Below are 19,226 nucleotides of genomic sequence, written 5' to 3' on the forward strand. Positions count from 1 at the left end.
TATTTCATTTTAGGATATCAGTAATACACCAATGCATTTTTTTTTAAGATTTTATTTATTTTATTTGACAGACAGAGATTACAAGTAGGCAGAGAGGCAGGCAGAGAGAGAGAGAGGAGGAAGCAGGCTCCCTGCTGAGCAGAGAGCCCAATGCGGGACTCGATCCCAGGACCCTGAGATCATGACCTGAGCCGAAGGCAGCGGCTTAACCCACTGAGCCACCCAGGCGCCCCTGTACATATGTAGTTTTCATGGAAGAAAATGGTTATCAGACTATTTATTTATTTTTTATTTTTTTAGTGTTCCAAGAGTCCTTGTTTATGCAGCACACCCAGTGCTCCATGCAATACATGCCCTCCAAAGTACCCACCACCAGGCTCGCCCATCCCACCACTCTCCTCCCCACTAAAACCCTCAGTTTGTTTCTCAAAGTCCGCAGTCTCTCATGGCTCTTCTCCCCCTCTCATTTCCTTCAGTTCACTTTTCATTTCCTTTTCCTAATGTCCTCCATGTTATTCCTTATGCTCCACAAGTAAGTGAAACCATATGATAATTGACTCTCTCTGCTTGACTTACTTCACTCAGCATAATCTCCTCCAGTCCCGTACATGTTGATACAAAAGTTGGGTATTCATCCTTTCTGATGGAGGTGTAATATTCCATTGTATCTGTGGACCACATCTTCTTTATCCATTCATCTGTTGAAGGGCGTCTGCTCTTTCCACTGTTTGACCATTGTGGACATTGCTGCTCTGAACAGTGGGGTACAGATGGCCCTTCTTTTCACTACATCTGTATCTTCGGGGTAAATACCCAGCAGTGCTCTTATAGGAAACTATGATTACCACCACCACCCCCCGCCAAATTTGAAAAACAGTGCTCTACTGTATCTCCTTTAGTTATTTTTTTCTTTCTTCTGTCAACAGTAGTTTTTCCATGAATGATTATAATGATACCTAGCATTTATTGTGTACTGACACATGCTAACACTGCTTTAAGTGCTTTGCACTTAAATTCATTTAAGTTTCCCAACAACTGTGAGGTGGCTGTTATGATCCTCACTTTGCAGACAAGGAAACAGAAACAGAGAGATGAATAACTTGCCCAAGATTCACAGCTAGTATTTAAAGCAGCCAGGATTTGAACACATTTAGTCTAGATGCCCAATCTGCACTATTAACCTCTGAGCTGTGCTGCCGCTTGCTATACAAAATATTTTTGAGGAGTTCAGGTAATTTTCTTCTAGTATTAAGTCTATAAAAACCACTATAATATTGCATATTATAGTCTCTTTGAATTTCGGTGTAATTATGAATACTCCACCTATAGATGTCTCTTATACCACAATAATAGTACTAATATTATTAGTAGTACTATTACTAGTATTACTGCTAATAATTTATTGATAGCTGAATAGACATACTGAAATAGCAAAAAAAATTGAAAATATTTCCATCAATTAGAAACTGGCTAGACACTGGAATACTCTGCAGAAAAGAAAAGAATAGAAAGTTTTCTATGTACCAATCTGGAAAAATCTCAAAAATATATTAAGTGACCAAAGGCGAGGCATGCTTGTATTAAACACAGATAGGGGAGAAATAGTGGTATATATATTTGCTTATATATATAATCCCCATCACCTCTTTGATCCCCGCCCTACTTCCCATCTAGTAACCATCAGTTTGTTTTCCACGTTCAGAGTCTGTTTTTTGGTTTGCCTCCCTACCCCCATGATCATTTGTTTTGGTCCTTAAATTCAGTGTATGAGTGAAATCATATAGTACTTGTCTTTCTGTGACTTACTTTACTTAGCATAATAGTTTCTAGATCTACCCATGGCCTTGCACATGGCAAGATTTCATTCCTTTTTATGGCTGAGTTATATTCCATTATATATATATATATATATAAACATATAGACAGACCACATCTTCTTTATCCATTCATCAGTCATTGGACACTTGGACTGTTTCCATAATTTGGCTATTATAAATAATGCTGCTATGGACATTGGGCTGCATGTATCCCTTCGATTAAGTATTTTTGTATTTTTTGAGTAAATATCCAGTAATATAGTTGCTAGGTCTAGGGTAGTTCAATTTTTAACTCTTTGAGGAACCTCCATACTGTTTTCAAGAATGACTGCAACAGTTTGCACTCCCACCAACAGTACAGGGGTTTCCTTTTTCTCCACATTCTTGCCAACATTTGTTTCTTGTGTTTTTGATATTAGCCATTCTGGCAGGTATGAGGTGGTATCTCATTGTAGTTTTGATTTGCGTTTCCCTGATGATGAGTGATACTAGTCATCTTTTCGTGTGTCTTTTGGCCATCTGGATGTCTTCTTTAGGAAAATGTCTATTCATCTCTTCTGCCCATATTTTAATTGGATTATTTGGTTTTTAGGTGTTGAGTTTTGTAAGTTCTTTATAGATTCTGGCTACTGACCTTTTATCAGATACACCATTTGCAAATATCTTCTCCCATTCTGTAAGTTGCCTTTTTATTTTGTTGATTGTTTCCTTCACTGTGCAGGAGCCTTTATAGTGATGAAGTCCCAATTGTTTATTTTTGCTTTTGTTTCCCTTGTCTTGGGAGACATATCTAGAAAGAAGTTGGTATTGTTAATGTCAAAGAAGTTACTGCCTATGTTCTCCTCTAGGATTTTTATGGTTTGGGGTCTCACATTTAGGTCTTTAATCCATTTTGAATTTATGTTTGTATTTGGTGTAAGAAAGTGGTCCAGTTTTATTCTTTTGCATGCTGCTGTCCAGTTTTCCCAACACCATTTGTTGTAGAGACTGTCTTTTTCCCATTGAATATTCTTTCCTGCCTTGTCAAAGTTTAATTGGCCAAGTAGTTCTGGGTTTTCTTTTCTGTTCTGTTGATCTGTTGTCCATTTTTGTGCTAGTACCATACTGTTTTGATCACAACAGAATTGTAATATAACTTGAAGTCCAGAATTGAGACATCTCCAGTTTTGCTTTTCGTTTTCAAGGTTGCTTTGGCTATTTGGGGTCTTCTGTGGTTCCATACAAATTTTAGGATTGTTTATTCTAGCTCTGTGAAAAATGCAGTTGGTATTTTGATAGGGATTGTATTAAATATGTAAATTGCTTTGGTAGTGTAGACATTTTAACAATATTTATTGTTCCAATGCATCAGCATGGAATGTCTTTCCATTTCTCTGTGTTATTTTCTTTTCTTTAAGATTTTACTTATTTATTTGATAGAGAGCACAAGTAGACAGAGAGGCAGGAGGGGTGGGGGAGGGAGCAGGCTCCCTGCTGACAGAGAGCCTGATGCGGGGCTCGATTCCAGGACCCTGAGATCATGACCTGAGCCAAAGGCAGAGGCTTAACCCACTGAGCCACCCAGGTGCCCCATCTCTGTGTGATTTTCTAATAAAGAAATTTCTATTTTACTCCTTTTCCTAGCCACTCAGTCACTATTAGGTGCTATCAGTTTACTCTGTATTATTCCAGATAAACATATACCAAAAAATATGTCTATAGAGGGGTGTATTTTTTTCTTTAGCCCCTTTTAAACATACTGTTGTATAGCTTGCATTTTTTCCCCACTTAAGAGTGTATCTTAGAGATCATTTCATATTCAATGAAGGTATGAAGACCTTTCTTATTCTGTTTTACAGATTAAGAATATTTCATTGTATGATATACCAGGATGTATTTAATCAGTCCTTTATTAGTAAACATTTGGGTTATTTATAATCCTTTGCTATTTATAAGTGATAAAACAATGAGTAATAGCACATGCAAGACATTTTGCTTGTGTTTTTTTATTGTATTTGTGGGATAAATTCTTAGAAGTGGTTTGCTGTGTCAGCTCTTACATACAGTTGTAGTTTTGATGGTTATTACCAAATGCCTTTCACCAAAATTGTATCAATTACATTAATAGTAATGTATGAGAGTTTCCCTAATCACATGTCTGTGCAGTGTGTTCTCAAACTATTTGATCTTTGCCTCTAGATCTTTTGATTAGGTAAAATATATTTCAGTGTGGTTTTAATTAGCATTTCTCCTAAGGGTGAGCATTTCCATATTTAGGAGCCATTTTATTTCTTTTACTACAGGTTACTTGTTATATGTTTATATGTTTCTTTTGAAAATAATTAGAAAATGAATACAAGTAAAAGATAATTTATTATCTGATCTTGAAAGTATCTCATGATTTTTCTTTGTTTAGAATAATCTTCCACTCTATTTTATCTAAGTCAAGTAAGAAACTTTTATTTTTCTTTCAGAAGTTTTTCCTTAGCTAGGGTATCTCTCATTTTAGTGACCCACATTTGGACTCAACATCTGCTGCATAAAGATAAGCCAAGTAATCCTGAAGTAGTCTATGAATGCCAGGAGAAAAAAATTCATTTATGTAGTTCTTTGTTAATTTTTATTCATTGTTCAATTTCCTATCATAAGATGAAAAATATTGCAATTTTTCTACCATTGGTAGTTCCCTTTTTCTCAAGTTATTTCTGTGCCTTACATTGGAAATAAATGCCCTTTCTCAACAGAGCAGGAAAATATAACAGTTAAAAATATATATGCACGAAACAACAAAACCCCAAAATACATAAACAGAAATTGACAGAATTGAAAGAAAAAATAGATCCACAATTATAGCTGAACACTCCAGTGTTCTTTCTTACTAGTCAATGATAAGAAGACAGTATAAATGACACCTGAACAGTACTATCAATCAACTTGTGTCATTAACATCTATAGAATACTTCACCAAAAAATAACAGAATGCATATTTTTTACAAGTGCACATGAGCATTCCTCAGAATATGCCATATGCCAAGCCATAATGCAAGTTATCAATATATTTAGAAGAGTTGAAATCATATAGCATATTTTCTGACCACATAAGAATTAAAGTCATTAACAAAAAAATATGGAAATCCCCAAATGTATGGGAATTAAGCAACATACTTTTGAATAACTTAAAGCAGAAATCCCAAGGAAATTAGAAAATACTTAAACTGAGTGAAAATGAGAAACACAGCATAGCAAAAAAAGCAGGATGTCACTGAAATAATTCTTGGAGAGATACAGCTTCAAGTGAAGAAGGTTCTCAAGTCATTCATCTAAATTTCTATTTTATGAAGCTAAAAATAGGGCAGATTAGGCCCAAAGCAAGTAAAAGAGGCAGTGTACAAACTAATGTCACAAGTGATGAGGATTTGGAGTACCTGAAACTCTCACTCATTGCTGATGATAATGCAAAATGGCATAGTCAAATTTTTTTTATATAAATTTTTTATTATGTTATGTTAGCCACCAAACAGTACATCATTAGTTTTTGATGTAGTACATAGTCAAATTTGAAAAAAGTTTGGCAATTTCTTTTAAAAGCTGAGCATGCATTTACTGTACAACCCAACAATTCTACTCCTAGGTATTTACCAAAAGAAATAGAACATATGTTCACATAAAGACTTACATAAATGTTTAAAACAGCTTAATTTGTAGTAGTCAAAAACTAAGCAACCCAGAATTCACTCGCAAGTAAACACATGAATAAAATGTGGTATATCCAAACAGTATAATACTATTCAGCAGTAAAAAGGAATGGACTGCTGATACAATAACATGAATGAATCTCAAAATATGCTCAGTGAAAGGAGGACAGGCACAAAAGACCACACACACACACACACACACACACACACACTCACATATACACACACATACTGTTTGATTCTATTTATGTGGAAATTTTTTAGAAATCCATTACTATAAAGACAGAAAGCATGATTAGTGGTTGCTTGGGGCCAGGAGTAGGAACTGGAATTGATTGCATATAGGCAAAAGCAAAATTTTTGGAGGGGATGGAGTTGTTCTGAAGTTTTATTGTAGTAGTGGTTACCTGACTATACATTTGTCAGAATTCATCAAACTACACGTAAAGTGGGCAAATTTTATGGTATGTGTAATACACCTCAATTATATTGTTTTTTTAAGATGGCTTTATTGTTGCTAGAAAAATGGGAGATGTATAGCCTCATTTCTAGAGATTATAAAAATTAACATCTTTTTCAGCCTGCATTTCATTTTACTTTTTTATCTTTATTTTTTTCTTTGTAGCACATTTATTTTAGAATTTATACTTAATCTACATAATTAGTTCAATTTTGCAAACAGATGTTTGAATGTTTACTATGTGCCAAGCAGGGGGAAAACAGAGCCCCTATCCCAAGGTACTATTCTCATAGTCTTACAGGAAATGCTAATTTATTTTTAAATTAATTATTAGAAAATATAAACACAAGAAGAGAAGTGTTTACAAAGTATGGACGGGTTAACTTTAGCTGATTGGAGCTGAGTAATCTAAGGGGTCTTTATGTTTAGTGAGGGAAGGATTCCCTCGGGAGCTGTCATTTGAAGGATGAGAGGAATTGATCAGTGGACAGGGGAAAGTAAACATATTAGCCTCCTAAATAGTCTTTAGTTAAATAGAGTGGTAGTGGGGGGTGTATTTTGGTGTTTATAAGACTAACAAAGTCCTTTAAAACACAGGATTTGAGTCCTTTAGCTCACTGATTTCTTCGTTTCTCTTATTACTGATAGAACTTCAACTTAGCTGGCACTTAGATCTCTCAAGTTTTTAAAAACTCCACCCTCTTTTGGAGTTTCATACCCATTCAGGGTCCTGGCATATTATTTTGTACTGCGTCTTGTGAATTCCATATTTTCACTGTTCTTCAGCCACACTGACAGCCTATGTCTTTTTACCCAAAAGTTACTTTCCCTTTGCCCCCAAAACATTTGCTCTCATAAAGTGGCTAGATTCTATAGACTGTATTATTCACCAGAAATGTGCAACACTATTTAAAAAATAAATGTATAGAAGAAGCAGATGCTATCTTAAATCACTTACGATTTAAATTTCAATGAGAAATACTGTGGGATATTTGGATAGAAAGCTGGGAACCTATTATCTCTTCTTTTCTCCTTCTACTCCCTATACTTTCCTTTACTTGACTCCGTTGAGAAAATTTTCTTACTGTCCAAAAGTAACTGATGAGGATGACATTTAAAATATCTATAATGGAAACTGTTCTTTATGAAATGCCTTGAGAATTTTCTGTTTCATGTCTAAAAGGAAGAAGAAGAATTTTCGGTTCTTTCCAGCTGCCTGGGACTTCTGCCAACATTTTACCAAACAGAACATCCATTCATCAGTGCCTCTTGTCTGGATTGGCCAGTTCCAGCATTTGATATTATATCTCAGTGGTGTCTTGAGATAAATTCATTTACTGAAAGACATGCAGAACAAGGAAAGGTATGTAAAAAAGAGTAGTATTGCCCACTTGTCATAGGGGTGATATGTTAATAGGGTAAGAGAATAATGAAAAATTAAAAATTTCAGGTCAGTGGTTTTGGGGAGCATATACTAAACTAATTTTGTTGAATAAATGGTTTCCTTATGTTTATGATTCTAAAAGCAAAAATACTTCTGTTAACAAAGCTAGGTTATTAATATGCTACTTTAAGTTGGTTTTAGGTCATTAGGCTTTTATTGAATGTCTTAAATAATCATAGCCCTAGACTTGAAAGATATAAAGGAATTTTAAGATAGACAAGGAATTTATAAGCTTATTGGGAAGACAGCTGTCACACAAAAATCAAAAATTTGGAGTAGCAGATTTAAAAGGCCATGTCTTTAATTTTAGAATTTGCTGGGCCTATCCTGCCAGCTTGGCTAGTGAAGGGTTTTGTGTTGAAGATAGGTGAACTGGAAAGGTAGAGCGGGGGCTGTGGGAAGTGGCTATGAATTCCATGGTTTGATGCTTAGACTTTCTACCTTAAACTATAGGTGGAACTCCAGTTTTTGAGAAATGGAATAATATGATGGAGGTATTTTCGGGAGATAATTTGGGTAATTTTTTAGTAGGCCAATTGAAATGAGAGAGAGAAGCCAGAGATTATCTAGGTGGTGAAGAAAATCTGGTATTACTCTGACAGTAGAAATTAGACAGAATATAACCAATGCAAGACATTTGAGAAAAATATATAGGACTTGATGACCACATGTATATTTGACTTTAAGATCTGAACACAAAGCATTGAAGGAATAGTAACTAGTAGACATAATTCTGATAAAAAATCTGATCCTGCTTAAAATACCGTTGATGGTGTATGGAGGAAGACTGGAGTCTTTGCATGGCATTCAGGGGTTTTCACCAGCTTGCTTGCCTTTCTAAACTTCATCCATACCACTCTCCTGCTGCCACCTTGCTCAAACTGCAGAAGAATGTTTTAAATGTGCTATATGTTTTTAAACATCTGTGTTATTTCTTATTACTATTACTTTTATCTAAAGCAGTTTTCCTATCCTTCTCCTGTTGAATTAATCACTCCTCAAGGCTTTGCTAAGATAAGTGTACCTCTTCTGTAAAGCTTTGTCTGATAATCCTTCTTCTTCAGTTCTAATCCCCTCCTTCTGTTGTGTTATATGACAGTACTTTTGCCATGGTCTCTAACAGTCACCATATTTATCACTTTTGTTTGTTTAATATGTCTGAATGGGGGGCTCCAAAAGCAAAAATTGTTCCTTATTTTTCTTTGAGTTGCTAGTTCCTAGAAAGTACCTGATATAGACTGGTCGCCTAATAAATATTTGTAGAACAGTTAACTGGTAGGATGATATAATTGGTAGAAATAGAACTGGTAAAAGAAGAGCCATGTTTCAGAGAAGATGAGAATTTTAATTTTAAAAAGGAGATAATAGGGGCGCCTGGTTGGCTCAGTGGGTTAAAACCTCTGCCTTCAGCTCAGGTCATGATCCCAGGGTCCTGGGACCGAGCCCCACATTGGGCTCTCTGCTCAGCAGGGAGCCTGCTTCCCCTCCCCATTCCGCCTGCCTCTCTGTGTACTTATGATCTCTGTCAAATAAATAAATAAAATCTTTTTAAAAAATAAATAAAAAGGAGATAATAAAAAATTAGTATTTTATTTTATTTTCAAAAGATTTTATTTATTTGAGAGAGAGAGACAGAGATAGCATGGGCAAGGGAAGGGGCAGAAGGAGCTGGGAAGCAGACTCCCCACTGAGCAGGGAGCCCAACATGGGACGGGATCCCAGAACCCTCGGTTTCATGACCTGAGCCAAAGACAGAGGCTTAACTCACTTTGCCACCCAGTCTTAGTATTTTAGATAGAGGTATCACACTAGAATAGCCATTGAGTGAATAATAAAGGCAAGGTAAGCATAAATAATAAATGTCTCTGCTTTTGTTCACTTCTGTTTTCTATTGAAATCCTTAAGGAAATAATATTTTATACCCTCTCTTTTTTAAAGGAAAGATAATTTCAAGACATTAATTGAGCCTTGTATACTATGTATAAAATTTTTTTCCTATCTAGTAATTTCCTTATTTTTAGATAATAGTTAGAATCTGAAGTTATATATTGATGTCTAGAAACCTATAATGAATGACTAGGGGTAAGAGATGGATATAACTTAGGACCAGGACAGGAGAAAGTGAGGAGTATACATGTACTTAAAATTTTTTGTTTTCACAGGAGTCATGGGTTAAACAATAGATAAAAATTAACTCATTTGAGGGGCACCTGGTGGCTCAGTTGGTTAGGCGTCTATGTTCTCCTTGGGCCATGATCCCCGGGTCCTGGGATTGAGGCCCACATCCAGCTCTCTGCTCAGAGGAGAGCCTGCTTCTCCCTCTCCCTCTGCCTGCCATTCTCCCTACTTGTGCGCGTGAACGCGCGCGCACGCACACACACGCACACACACGCACACACACACGCACACACATACACACAGTCTCTCTCTCTCTGTCTCTCTCTCAAATAAATAAATAAATAAATAAATAAATAAATAAATCTTTAAAAAATTTAATTCATTTGCTAGTATAATAACAAGCTCCCATGTTAGATGTATGATTATTAGTATGAATATCGATGGAAAATAAGAATTTGTCATTTAAAAAATAATCTTTTGTGTAAAATTGAGTGATAATAATTTGTTTTAGAGCCAGAACAGTGACATTTATTTCTACTTATTCCAAAATTTTCCGGTTATTTGAATGCACTCCCATCTGACATGCATCCCTACTTTTATCCCTGTTCCACTCAGTTCTATTTCTAGTCCCGACTGACCCAGGTCAACCAGATTTTCTTCACCTGGAAATTTTAAATATGAACAAGATAGAAACAATATTTGGAGCTGAGTAGTCCAACAAAAGTACCCTTGGAAGAAAGTCTGAATTATTGCTCTGATTTTTTGTATCAGCTAAGATTCTTTGGTCACAGACAGTTTTGGTTTGTTTTCTCTGAAGTGCTGCTGCTGGATAACCCCATCTGAACCACTTTCCGCCCTTCTGTATGGTGCTCAAGATTCAGATTCCTGGGAGAAAGGATCTGATTGACCTAATCTGCATCCTGTGTATACCCCTGTGATGGGGCAGGATCTTGCATTAGGGCAATTGTCAGACCTGTATGGAACAAGAAAAGAGGTTATTTTCCAAATACTGTAATACTGTTAATAATATAAGAAGGCAGATAAGGTTGTGGACAAATTGAAAAACATAAACAACAAACAATGGTGGCCCACTGTCTTCATATCTTACCCATTGGCATGTAGACATCCTTATTCTCATTCACAGAGTTTCATTTATTACACTGTTCAAAATGATGTAACCGTTGCATTTATAATCACAAATGCATCTACCAGTTTGCCAAATATGCAAATAAAGTCACAGCCAATAGTTACATCATCATACCCTTCTGAATGCAGAGGCTCTGAGAGATGTCCATTCCTTCTGTATTTGTTGTACTTATACCCTGGTGGCCTGGAAAATTTTAATTAGCAGTTCCTCACCCTGAATTCCATAGTTAAGTGAAAGAAAAAGAGAAAATTTTGCAAGAAGATATGCCACCATTGTAAGCAAGAACATTTTCAAGTAGTCATAAAGCTATAACTAATATATAGTCGAATATATGACCAGAACCTCAACAGGTTGTATTTATTCAACCAAGGATGTGAACCACACTTTATTCTGAGAGATCTGAGCTTCTGGTAATTGGTTCTGTCTTGCTTATATTAAGGCCATAATAGTTTTGTGTTAAATTTTTATCTTTTGATCTTGGGACATGGTGAGCAGCGGGTCTCAGGGATCTCTAAGTTTAAAACATTCTGCTGCTAATTATATAGCAATATTTCTGTTCTTCTTGATAGTTCAGACTATGCTATAAGCCATTCCTTTCTTCTAGTGAGAAGAAATGGCCAGATGATATTTGGTTTCTACTTCAGTGGGACTATTATCATATCCTCTGATGGAGGACAGTACACAACTTTCTTAGAATGGTCCTAAACCACAGAAGAATTCAGAATAGCAGGAAACAAAAATAAAAGAACTGAATTCTTAGGTGTAATCATGAGACCTGCCAAAACCACTTCTCACTCCCTGGTTTCCAGACTGATGGATTTCATCTGCAGTAAAATGATCACCCACAATGTACTGGTTGCTGTTTTAGAGCATGGACTTCATTCTGTAGGAGCATATACTTCATCTTATTTTCTCCCAGCTGGTACCATCTACATTCTGTCAGTGAAGTAGTTCGTCATTTAAAAGATGAACAGTTTTGGGTGCCTGGGTGGCTCAGTGGGTTAAGCCACTGCCTTCAGCTTAGGTCATGATCTCAGGGTCCTGGGATCGAGTCCCATATCGGGCTCTCTGCTCAACAGGGGGCCTGCTTCCCTTCCTCTCTCTCTGCCTGCTTCTCTGCCTACTTGTAATCTCTGTCTGTCAAATAAATAAATAAATATTAAAAAAAAAAAGATGAGCCGTTTTGTCAGATGTTTGAATATATGTTAGGATCAGTTACTTCCATAGACATCCACCTGTTGCCTCACATCTGTCATTATGAAAAAAAATTCTTTAAGACCATGTGGTGTGAGCTGCTGGGTAATAGACCGTCTAATCTAGATAGGTATCAAGTTCGGTGAGGACAAATTGCTCTCCCTTCCACTGATGGAAGAGTGCGGTATAACCAACCCATTACAGAATATGCAATCTTTGCAGTCTGAGTTTGGGCACTGAATGTAGGCAAATAGCATATTGTAAGCACATATATTTGCCTTGGCCTTGCTTCCATGGCTACTTTATCCATGAGCTTATTGATAAATGCCAGGCTGACTACATAAGTACTGCATCAGTTTAGATAGGTTATGGTTGTTTGTAAGTAATGTGAAATGGTCGGTTTATTGAGATATTAGATTCATACTACATTTTATCTATTCATGGAGGGGCATCTAGAAAGGAATTACTGCTATTACCAGTATTTTTATAAACTGCAAATAATGAATTAAGTATACTCTGTGGGGAAACTTAACTAATTTGGCATTTTTTTCCCCATACTTGTAGCAGAAAGTTTATTAAAAAGAGTTGTAGCCGTAGCATTTATGGATACAAAAGGCCTTAACAGCTGGTGGTACAAGAGGGTTTTACATCTTCTTAGGAGATTCTAAATTATAAATTGTTGAGGTAGAAATAATGAGTTATAACCATAACCTTACCTTAAGAAAAGCCAATAAATTGTTTATCTGAGAAAGATCAAAAGTTGATTTTTTAAAAGTTTACTTAAAATTTTGCATTAAGCGTATTTAAAAACAAGTACATCTAGATATATGCAGTCTTAGTTATACAGTTTTAATAACTAAGTCTTAGTGCAGTCTTAGTTATGTTTAATATTTTTAAGTAATGACAAGTTTAAATGTTTTAGGGTACATAATCTAAAAACTGATACCGTACTGTAATTGGAAACAACATTAAAATAGAGATTGGTAATTGTACTATTTTAGTCACTTGTAAAATGGAAATGAGAAGAGTTTAATAAAGAAAAAAAGCCACATACTTAGAGACAGATGTGTTTTTCTTAGAAAAAAAAGGCCTTTAAAATATAAGCATTTTGTGTTAGTGACTTAAATACGTAGGATTAATGAGTAATTTTGGATAATATTTTAGGCCTTGCTTATCCAAGAGTCAAGATGGAAATTACCACACCTGCTCCAGTTGCCTGAGAATTACAACACCATTTTTCAGTACTACCACAGAAAAACCTGTAGTGTCTGCACTAAGGTTCCTAAGGATCCTGCTGTTTGCCTTGTTTGTGGTACTTTTGTATGCCTGAAAGGACTTTGCTGCAAGCAACAAAGCTACTGTGAATGTGTATTGGTAAGCAATAGTAAATAATAGAAAATGTATGAAAACTCAAATGTATTGGCACATGGAAATGTGGTATATGTGGTTAATCCTGCTCTTCATATTAGCTCTTCTTTGAATTAAATACACAGTACACAAGGATTTTGTTTTTGTTCTTTTGTTAATCCAGTAGAAGGGTTTAAAAAAAAGAAAAACCCAAACATCTGAGGCTTTACTTAAGTGAGTAAAACTTTTCTTAAGTCCACTTCCACTTCTTCCCTCTGTGCCCGTTGCCCTTTCATGGTAGGAACTCTTACACGGTGAGCAGTAAGATAGTGGTCATACCTGCTCTTGTGGGTGCCAGCCTCTGAATTAGGTTTAGGTTGGCTCTTAATTGCTTTCCTAGATAATCCTTAACCCAAATTCCTCCTAATGTATTACTAATCAAATGTTAAGAATGAAATTGTAAGTTTAACTTAGATGAAATCTTATTAAGAATTGAAGAGATATTTGGTATTATTTAGAAGAAATTTAACTAAGGCATTCTTGATTTTCTTATAAAGTCCATTTTATTATGAAGATCACTGATATATTTTTAATTATTTAGCATTCTCAGAACTGTGGTGCTGGAACAGGAATTTTCCTTTTGATCAATGCTTCGGTGATTATCATCATTCGAGGCCACCGCTTCTGCCTCTGGGGTTCTGTGTATTTGGATGCCCATGGAGAAGAAGATCGGGATCTTAGGTTAGATATGCATGGGTATTTTTGAATGTTTTATTGATGTCTCATCAATAAGAACAATGTACCATTCCTGGCTTTGTAATTGTAATAATAATTTCTTTTTATATTAAGAAATTCTGATAGTCATTAAGTTAAAGCTGTTTCTAGTTTTTGAGATACTTTACATATCCTAAGGAAATTTACTTTACACATGGTAAGGGAATATAAAATAAACCAAACTACTATGTGAGATTTTAGCCATAAAGAATCTATTTTTTTTAAATGTGTGTGAAATCTTCACTGTATTGTACAACTTTTAATACCTTTTTTTCCTTTTTATTCTAGGCGAGGCAAACCTCTCTACATTTGTAAGGAAAGATACAAAGTTCTTGAGCAACAGTGGATTTCTCATACTTTTGATCACATCAATAAAAGATGGGGTCCACATTACAATGGGCTGTGACTCACCACCTCAGCATTGCATTATATCATTTTCATTAAGAATTTATCAACAATAAGCTTTACCTTAATTTGGGGGATTAACGCTTTTGCTGAGGGAGAAAAAGAAAACATATATTATAAAGCCTTTCCAAAATTAGGTGCTTGGTAATCACATTAATGGTATAATAAAAATTTTTTTAAGTATCTGGAGAACATAACAAATAAGTTATATCATTCTTTAGTGGTCCTTTTTTTTTTAAGTCCACAATTAATAAGAAGCACAACTTGTTGACAAAATCATTTAAAAATGATTCTCCCAGCAATGCATATCAGCTATTCATTGATACTTGGAGTGGGTGTGATTTATTTAAAGTTTTACTGCTTCTTTATATCTGTGTGTTTTAATTTGCATCTGCTAAACACAATGCATCCTTTCCCTCTGGCATTCTTGTGTTGATTTGAGATTTTTGCTGTATGTAATTAGAAAAAAAATGTAAAACATGATTTATGTGAAATATTGTATAGTAAAAGTTGGTCTAATAGTAGGACTTAAAAATTTTTTCTTATTGTGAGGAATCTGTTAAAAAGTTTAAGGCTTTGCTGAAAACTTAATTCATTCTCAGGAATTTCATAAATATTCTCCCCAGGTAAATAATTGAAATAGTTGTAAAATAAATAGATAGCTGCTGTTAATATAATACAGTACATTTTGAGGGACATATGTGTGGTTGGTGAAGGGAGTCCTTAAAAATCAAAATTTGCCATTTCATTTGGATGACTTACTTGAGGTATTAACAAGTAGATTTTACTATAAAATCAGATGTTTTAAGAACATACATATGGCAGATTTTGATTCTGTGCATGCCCACCGTTTTTTACCAACCAAGTTTTTGTTTAAATGATCGAATTGGAAATTGCTCAGACTTACCCACAAATGAAGCTTAGTTTTGGAACTTTCCTGTCAGCTCGAGAGGTTCATCTATATTGTATTTGTGCAGCGTAATCACTGCTATTTCTGCTTAGTTTCCTAAAAGGAAAAAAAAAGGCTCAGTGGTGATGACCCTCATGAATGAGCCATGCATCTGCATTCTTCTTAGAAGCTGCTGCGAAAAGCAATTTATGTTTGTTGGGTTTTTTTAATCAGTAAGAATGGGAATGATTGAACTAAAACCCACTCTATAAATAGAGAAGGAAGATTACAGAAAAGCATGTTATATATTGCTAACAAGATTTTTCTTCCAAATGATTTAGTAATTTGATGATTATTTAATAGATAGTGTTATCAAGCAATTCCTGGTACTTTGGACTTCCATGGCTTGTTATATAAAATTACATTTTTACATGTAAAAATAAACTAAAAAACATCTAATCATAAAATACAAAAATAAAGTCAGATCTGTTCTAAAAATTATTGAATGACATGACATTACAGAATGTGAAAATGGATATTAAATGATGGCCTTGCATTAAAATACAGCAGAACAGTACATATTCAAATGTGTTCAAAGGTCAAAAAATTACCTATAGCTCCACAATAAAATACATGGAAATAGCTTGCTATTTTTATATACATTTCCAAAATATTAAGATAACTTTCTGAAAGATGAGAATGATTCTGTTTAACTAAATAGTTGTCCTTTCAAACACATTGCTACTTTTTTAAATACTGTATCATAAGTTCAGCCTGTCATATTTTTTGCATTGGTCATTCTGAATACCAGACCATTTGTAAGTGTGGTTGAAGAGCAAATGCTAATTTAAATCTCTAGTAAATACTGATACAGGATTCATGAACTTGAATAATTCTACAGTTTGAAACTCTGATGCTATATATACATGGTATAATGTATTCAGACTTTGATTACTACATATTTAAAATGGAATGTTTTATGATTGTGCATATGGATGTGAAGTGAAAATATTAGCCTTAACATTAAAATTTGGGTATTTGATAGTGTTTATTTTGATATTGGTGAATTAGTCACCAGTAAATTTTTGAAAAGCACTTGGTTGAAAATTGTACTTGAATTACATACATGCATGCTGCTAAACTAGAATTTTAATTTTTTCCCCCATAACTTTTATAAGTCCCATTTATAAGCCCACTTTTAAAAATAACAGGTCCAAGCTAGAGTGATGTGTGTATATTATTAAAAAAATGTACTGGTGTGGTATCTTGTATGAATGAACATTTAATACAGTACATTACTGTAGAGGCTAAATCAATCTTTATAATTAAGCAGAGATTACAAAACTAGGAATAATCAACATTGTAAGATATGTTAATAAAAACCTACTGTCATTTGGTTTGTGAAAGGTCCTTAAAATGTTTAATTCTTAAATGTTTTTCTTTTTTTAAGGTATTGACAATAATAAGTGTAAGTGAGCATAGCAGAAAAGATCAAAGCATAACATAACTGGTAGTTGCTCTAAGGTGGAGTTAAATATAAAGGTTTGCTTTTCCTTTTACCTTTTATTTGCAGAGGTAGTTCCTGTTTCTTCTATTCTTGTCTTAAAAGAATGCAAAGTTTTTTTCTAAGTGTATATTTTTGGAAGCTGGGGAGAAGGGAATGGGTATGCAGATCTGAGGAACACTACTTTGGTCCTTGCTGCTTTCTAAAAATTTCAGCTAGACTTCAGAAATCTAAAGGGCTGTATGATAATGTTTATTTTGAATGGAGTATGATTTTGTTGGAATTGACAGTGTTTGCTCCTACCCCCTCCATCCTGAAGCTCACCAGGCAGTTATCAGCTAAGCATCCATTTGTGTTCACAAACCTTTTTTTCCCTACTTTACGTATTTTGGCATTTATTGATTTCTTTTTTTTTTTTTAATTTTATTTATTTATTTGACAGACAGAAATCACAAGTAGGCAGAGAGGCAGGCAGAGAGAGAGGGGGAAACAGGTTCCCTGCTGAGCAGAGACTCCCGATGTGGGGCTTGATCCCAGGACCCTTCGGATTATGACCTGAGCCGAAGGCAGAGGCCTTAACCCACTGAGCCACCCAGCATTTATTTATTTCTATAACTTAGAAAAGATGCTGATTGAAAACACTGACAACAGTGCGAGAGAATATATGAACCAAGAGTCTTGTATGAATCTTGTATGAATGAACATTTCATTCATGGAGATGTTCATAGCATCTCCAGGATTGTAATTGCTGACTCTCAAGTTCCTGTTGTTGTCTTATTTTTGTGGTCCTGTTGAACAACAAAAACAAAGCACATGTGATTTTTAAAAAAATTTTATTTATTTGACAGAGATCACAAGTAGGCAGAGAGGCAGGCAGAGAGAGAGGAGGAAGCAGGCTCCCTGCTGAGCAGAGAGCCGGATGCGGGACCTGAGCTGAAGGCAGCGGCTTAACCCACTGAGCCACCCAGGCGCCCAGCACAACGTGATTTTAACCATGATTTTAATCAAATTACCAAGACAAGATACATTCACTGGGGGTTATTCCTGACATGTGATGGTTGGTGGGTCTCAGTCCCATTCACAGCACATAGTTGTTTTCCTTTATGATCTGGCTGGAGTGGGCTGAAGGATGGCAACGTGATCACTTCTTGATTTGTGACACTTCAAGCCCCCTTGATAACAAAGCACATTAAATACAAAAGAGCTATTACCATCCTAGTGTGCCATAATCAAGTAGCAGTGGAGTGAACATGACTCCAGCTGAAAAGGCATGATGGGATCTTAAGGATGGCTGCAAAGTAAGATGTGACAATAACAAAACTAATGCAAGCCAGAGAAGTAAGGTCAAGAACACAGATCAAGGCTATGGAAGGAAAGTCTAGAGCAAAGGAAGAGGATTCATATCTGATTCCCTATTATGTTGGTGACAGAGGAGCAGGGTCATCTGTGGAGGGTGAGCCAGCCTAGTGTATCTGGGAGTTTTGACTTAAGTGGTAGGATTTAGACATGGTATGAGAGAACAGGCTAGAAGTAAAGAGAAGTACCACAGAAGTCATAGTGAGGACACAGTGGGGTTAGAAGCCACATTTCCATGGAGCAATTTTTAGAGAACTCCTAACATCAGCAGTCCAGAACCCAAAGGGTAGAAACTAGACTACTAAATTAACTAATAATTTGGGGATTTGAGAGGTGAGTGCAGTATTGGGTGGTAGAATTGGGAATACTGATTGAAATGAGTGTGGGGTCCCTGCTGGTAAATTATGGGTTATAGGATTGGAAAGCATGATGAGACTTAGTGAGGAGATGTGATGCAAGTTTTCAAAGTTTTCATTTGGAATTAGGACAAACTGCTTTTCTGTTGAATCATTTGAATTCATTCAGTAAATATTGAGCTCCTCTTATGCACCAAGCAGTGATGAATACTGGAAGTACAGTGGGAAAAAAGCCAGATAGTCCCTTCTCTTGTATAGCTTTCTGTGTGATGAATACTACAAATGGTGTGTGTGTTAAGAGGTTGGGGGCTAGCTAGGAGAATGGAGTATAAGTTACTATTGAAGGAACGTCTAAATGAGACTTGGGAAGTATGAAGAGGGTTCCAGGGGATAGAGATGTCTATGGTGTTTCCCATAGACTGTGTAGGAGACACCTGGGTGAAAGTGGAGGTGTGGGGAGTAGTGTCTCAGGCAGGTATAGGGAGTATAATTGGCAAATATCCAGGGTTGAGAGAGAACTTGTAGTTACAGATCTGAAAGGGCATCCTTACGACTCTAACAGGTGCTTTTGAGAGAGAAAATCTAAATTACAAAGGGATTTTATAAGCTTTCTAAGAGTTTTAGACTTTGTTCAGAGAGCATGGAAAGACATTTCAGGGCTTTAGACAGGAGAGTGGCATAATCCGATTTCCATTTTAGAGAAATCAGTCTGGCTGTACTGTGGAGAAAAATCCAGAGTGG

The 19,226-nt window shown here is 35.5% G+C and overlaps 1 protein-coding gene across 3 annotated transcripts in view; it reads left to right on the forward strand.

Moving 5' to 3' along the window:
- The window catches only part of UBR3 (ubiquitin protein ligase E3 component n-recognin 3), a 240,437-nt gene extending 223,758 nt beyond the window's left edge, over positions 1-16,679 (forward strand). For all 3 annotated transcript variants that reach the window (XM_059394142.1, XM_059394144.1, XM_059394143.1), the window contains exons 36-39: positions 7,135-7,314; positions 13,019-13,228; positions 13,803-13,942; positions 14,264-16,679. In XM_059394142.1, the coding sequence (XP_059250125.1) occupies positions 7,135-7,314; positions 13,019-13,228; positions 13,803-13,942; positions 14,264-14,381 (648 nt within the window). In that variant the 3' untranslated portion in view covers positions 14,382-16,679. The remainder of the gene's footprint in view (positions 1-7,134; positions 7,315-13,018; positions 13,229-13,802; positions 13,943-14,263) is intronic.
- Positions 16,680-19,226: the final 2,547 nt, after the last annotated feature.

The sequence above is a fragment of the Mustela nigripes genome, chromosome 3 (genome assembly GCF_022355385.1).
Source record: "Mustela nigripes isolate SB6536 chromosome 3, MUSNIG.SB6536, whole genome shotgun sequence".
Lineage (NCBI taxonomy): Eukaryota > Metazoa > Chordata > Mammalia > Carnivora > Mustelidae > Mustela > Mustela nigripes.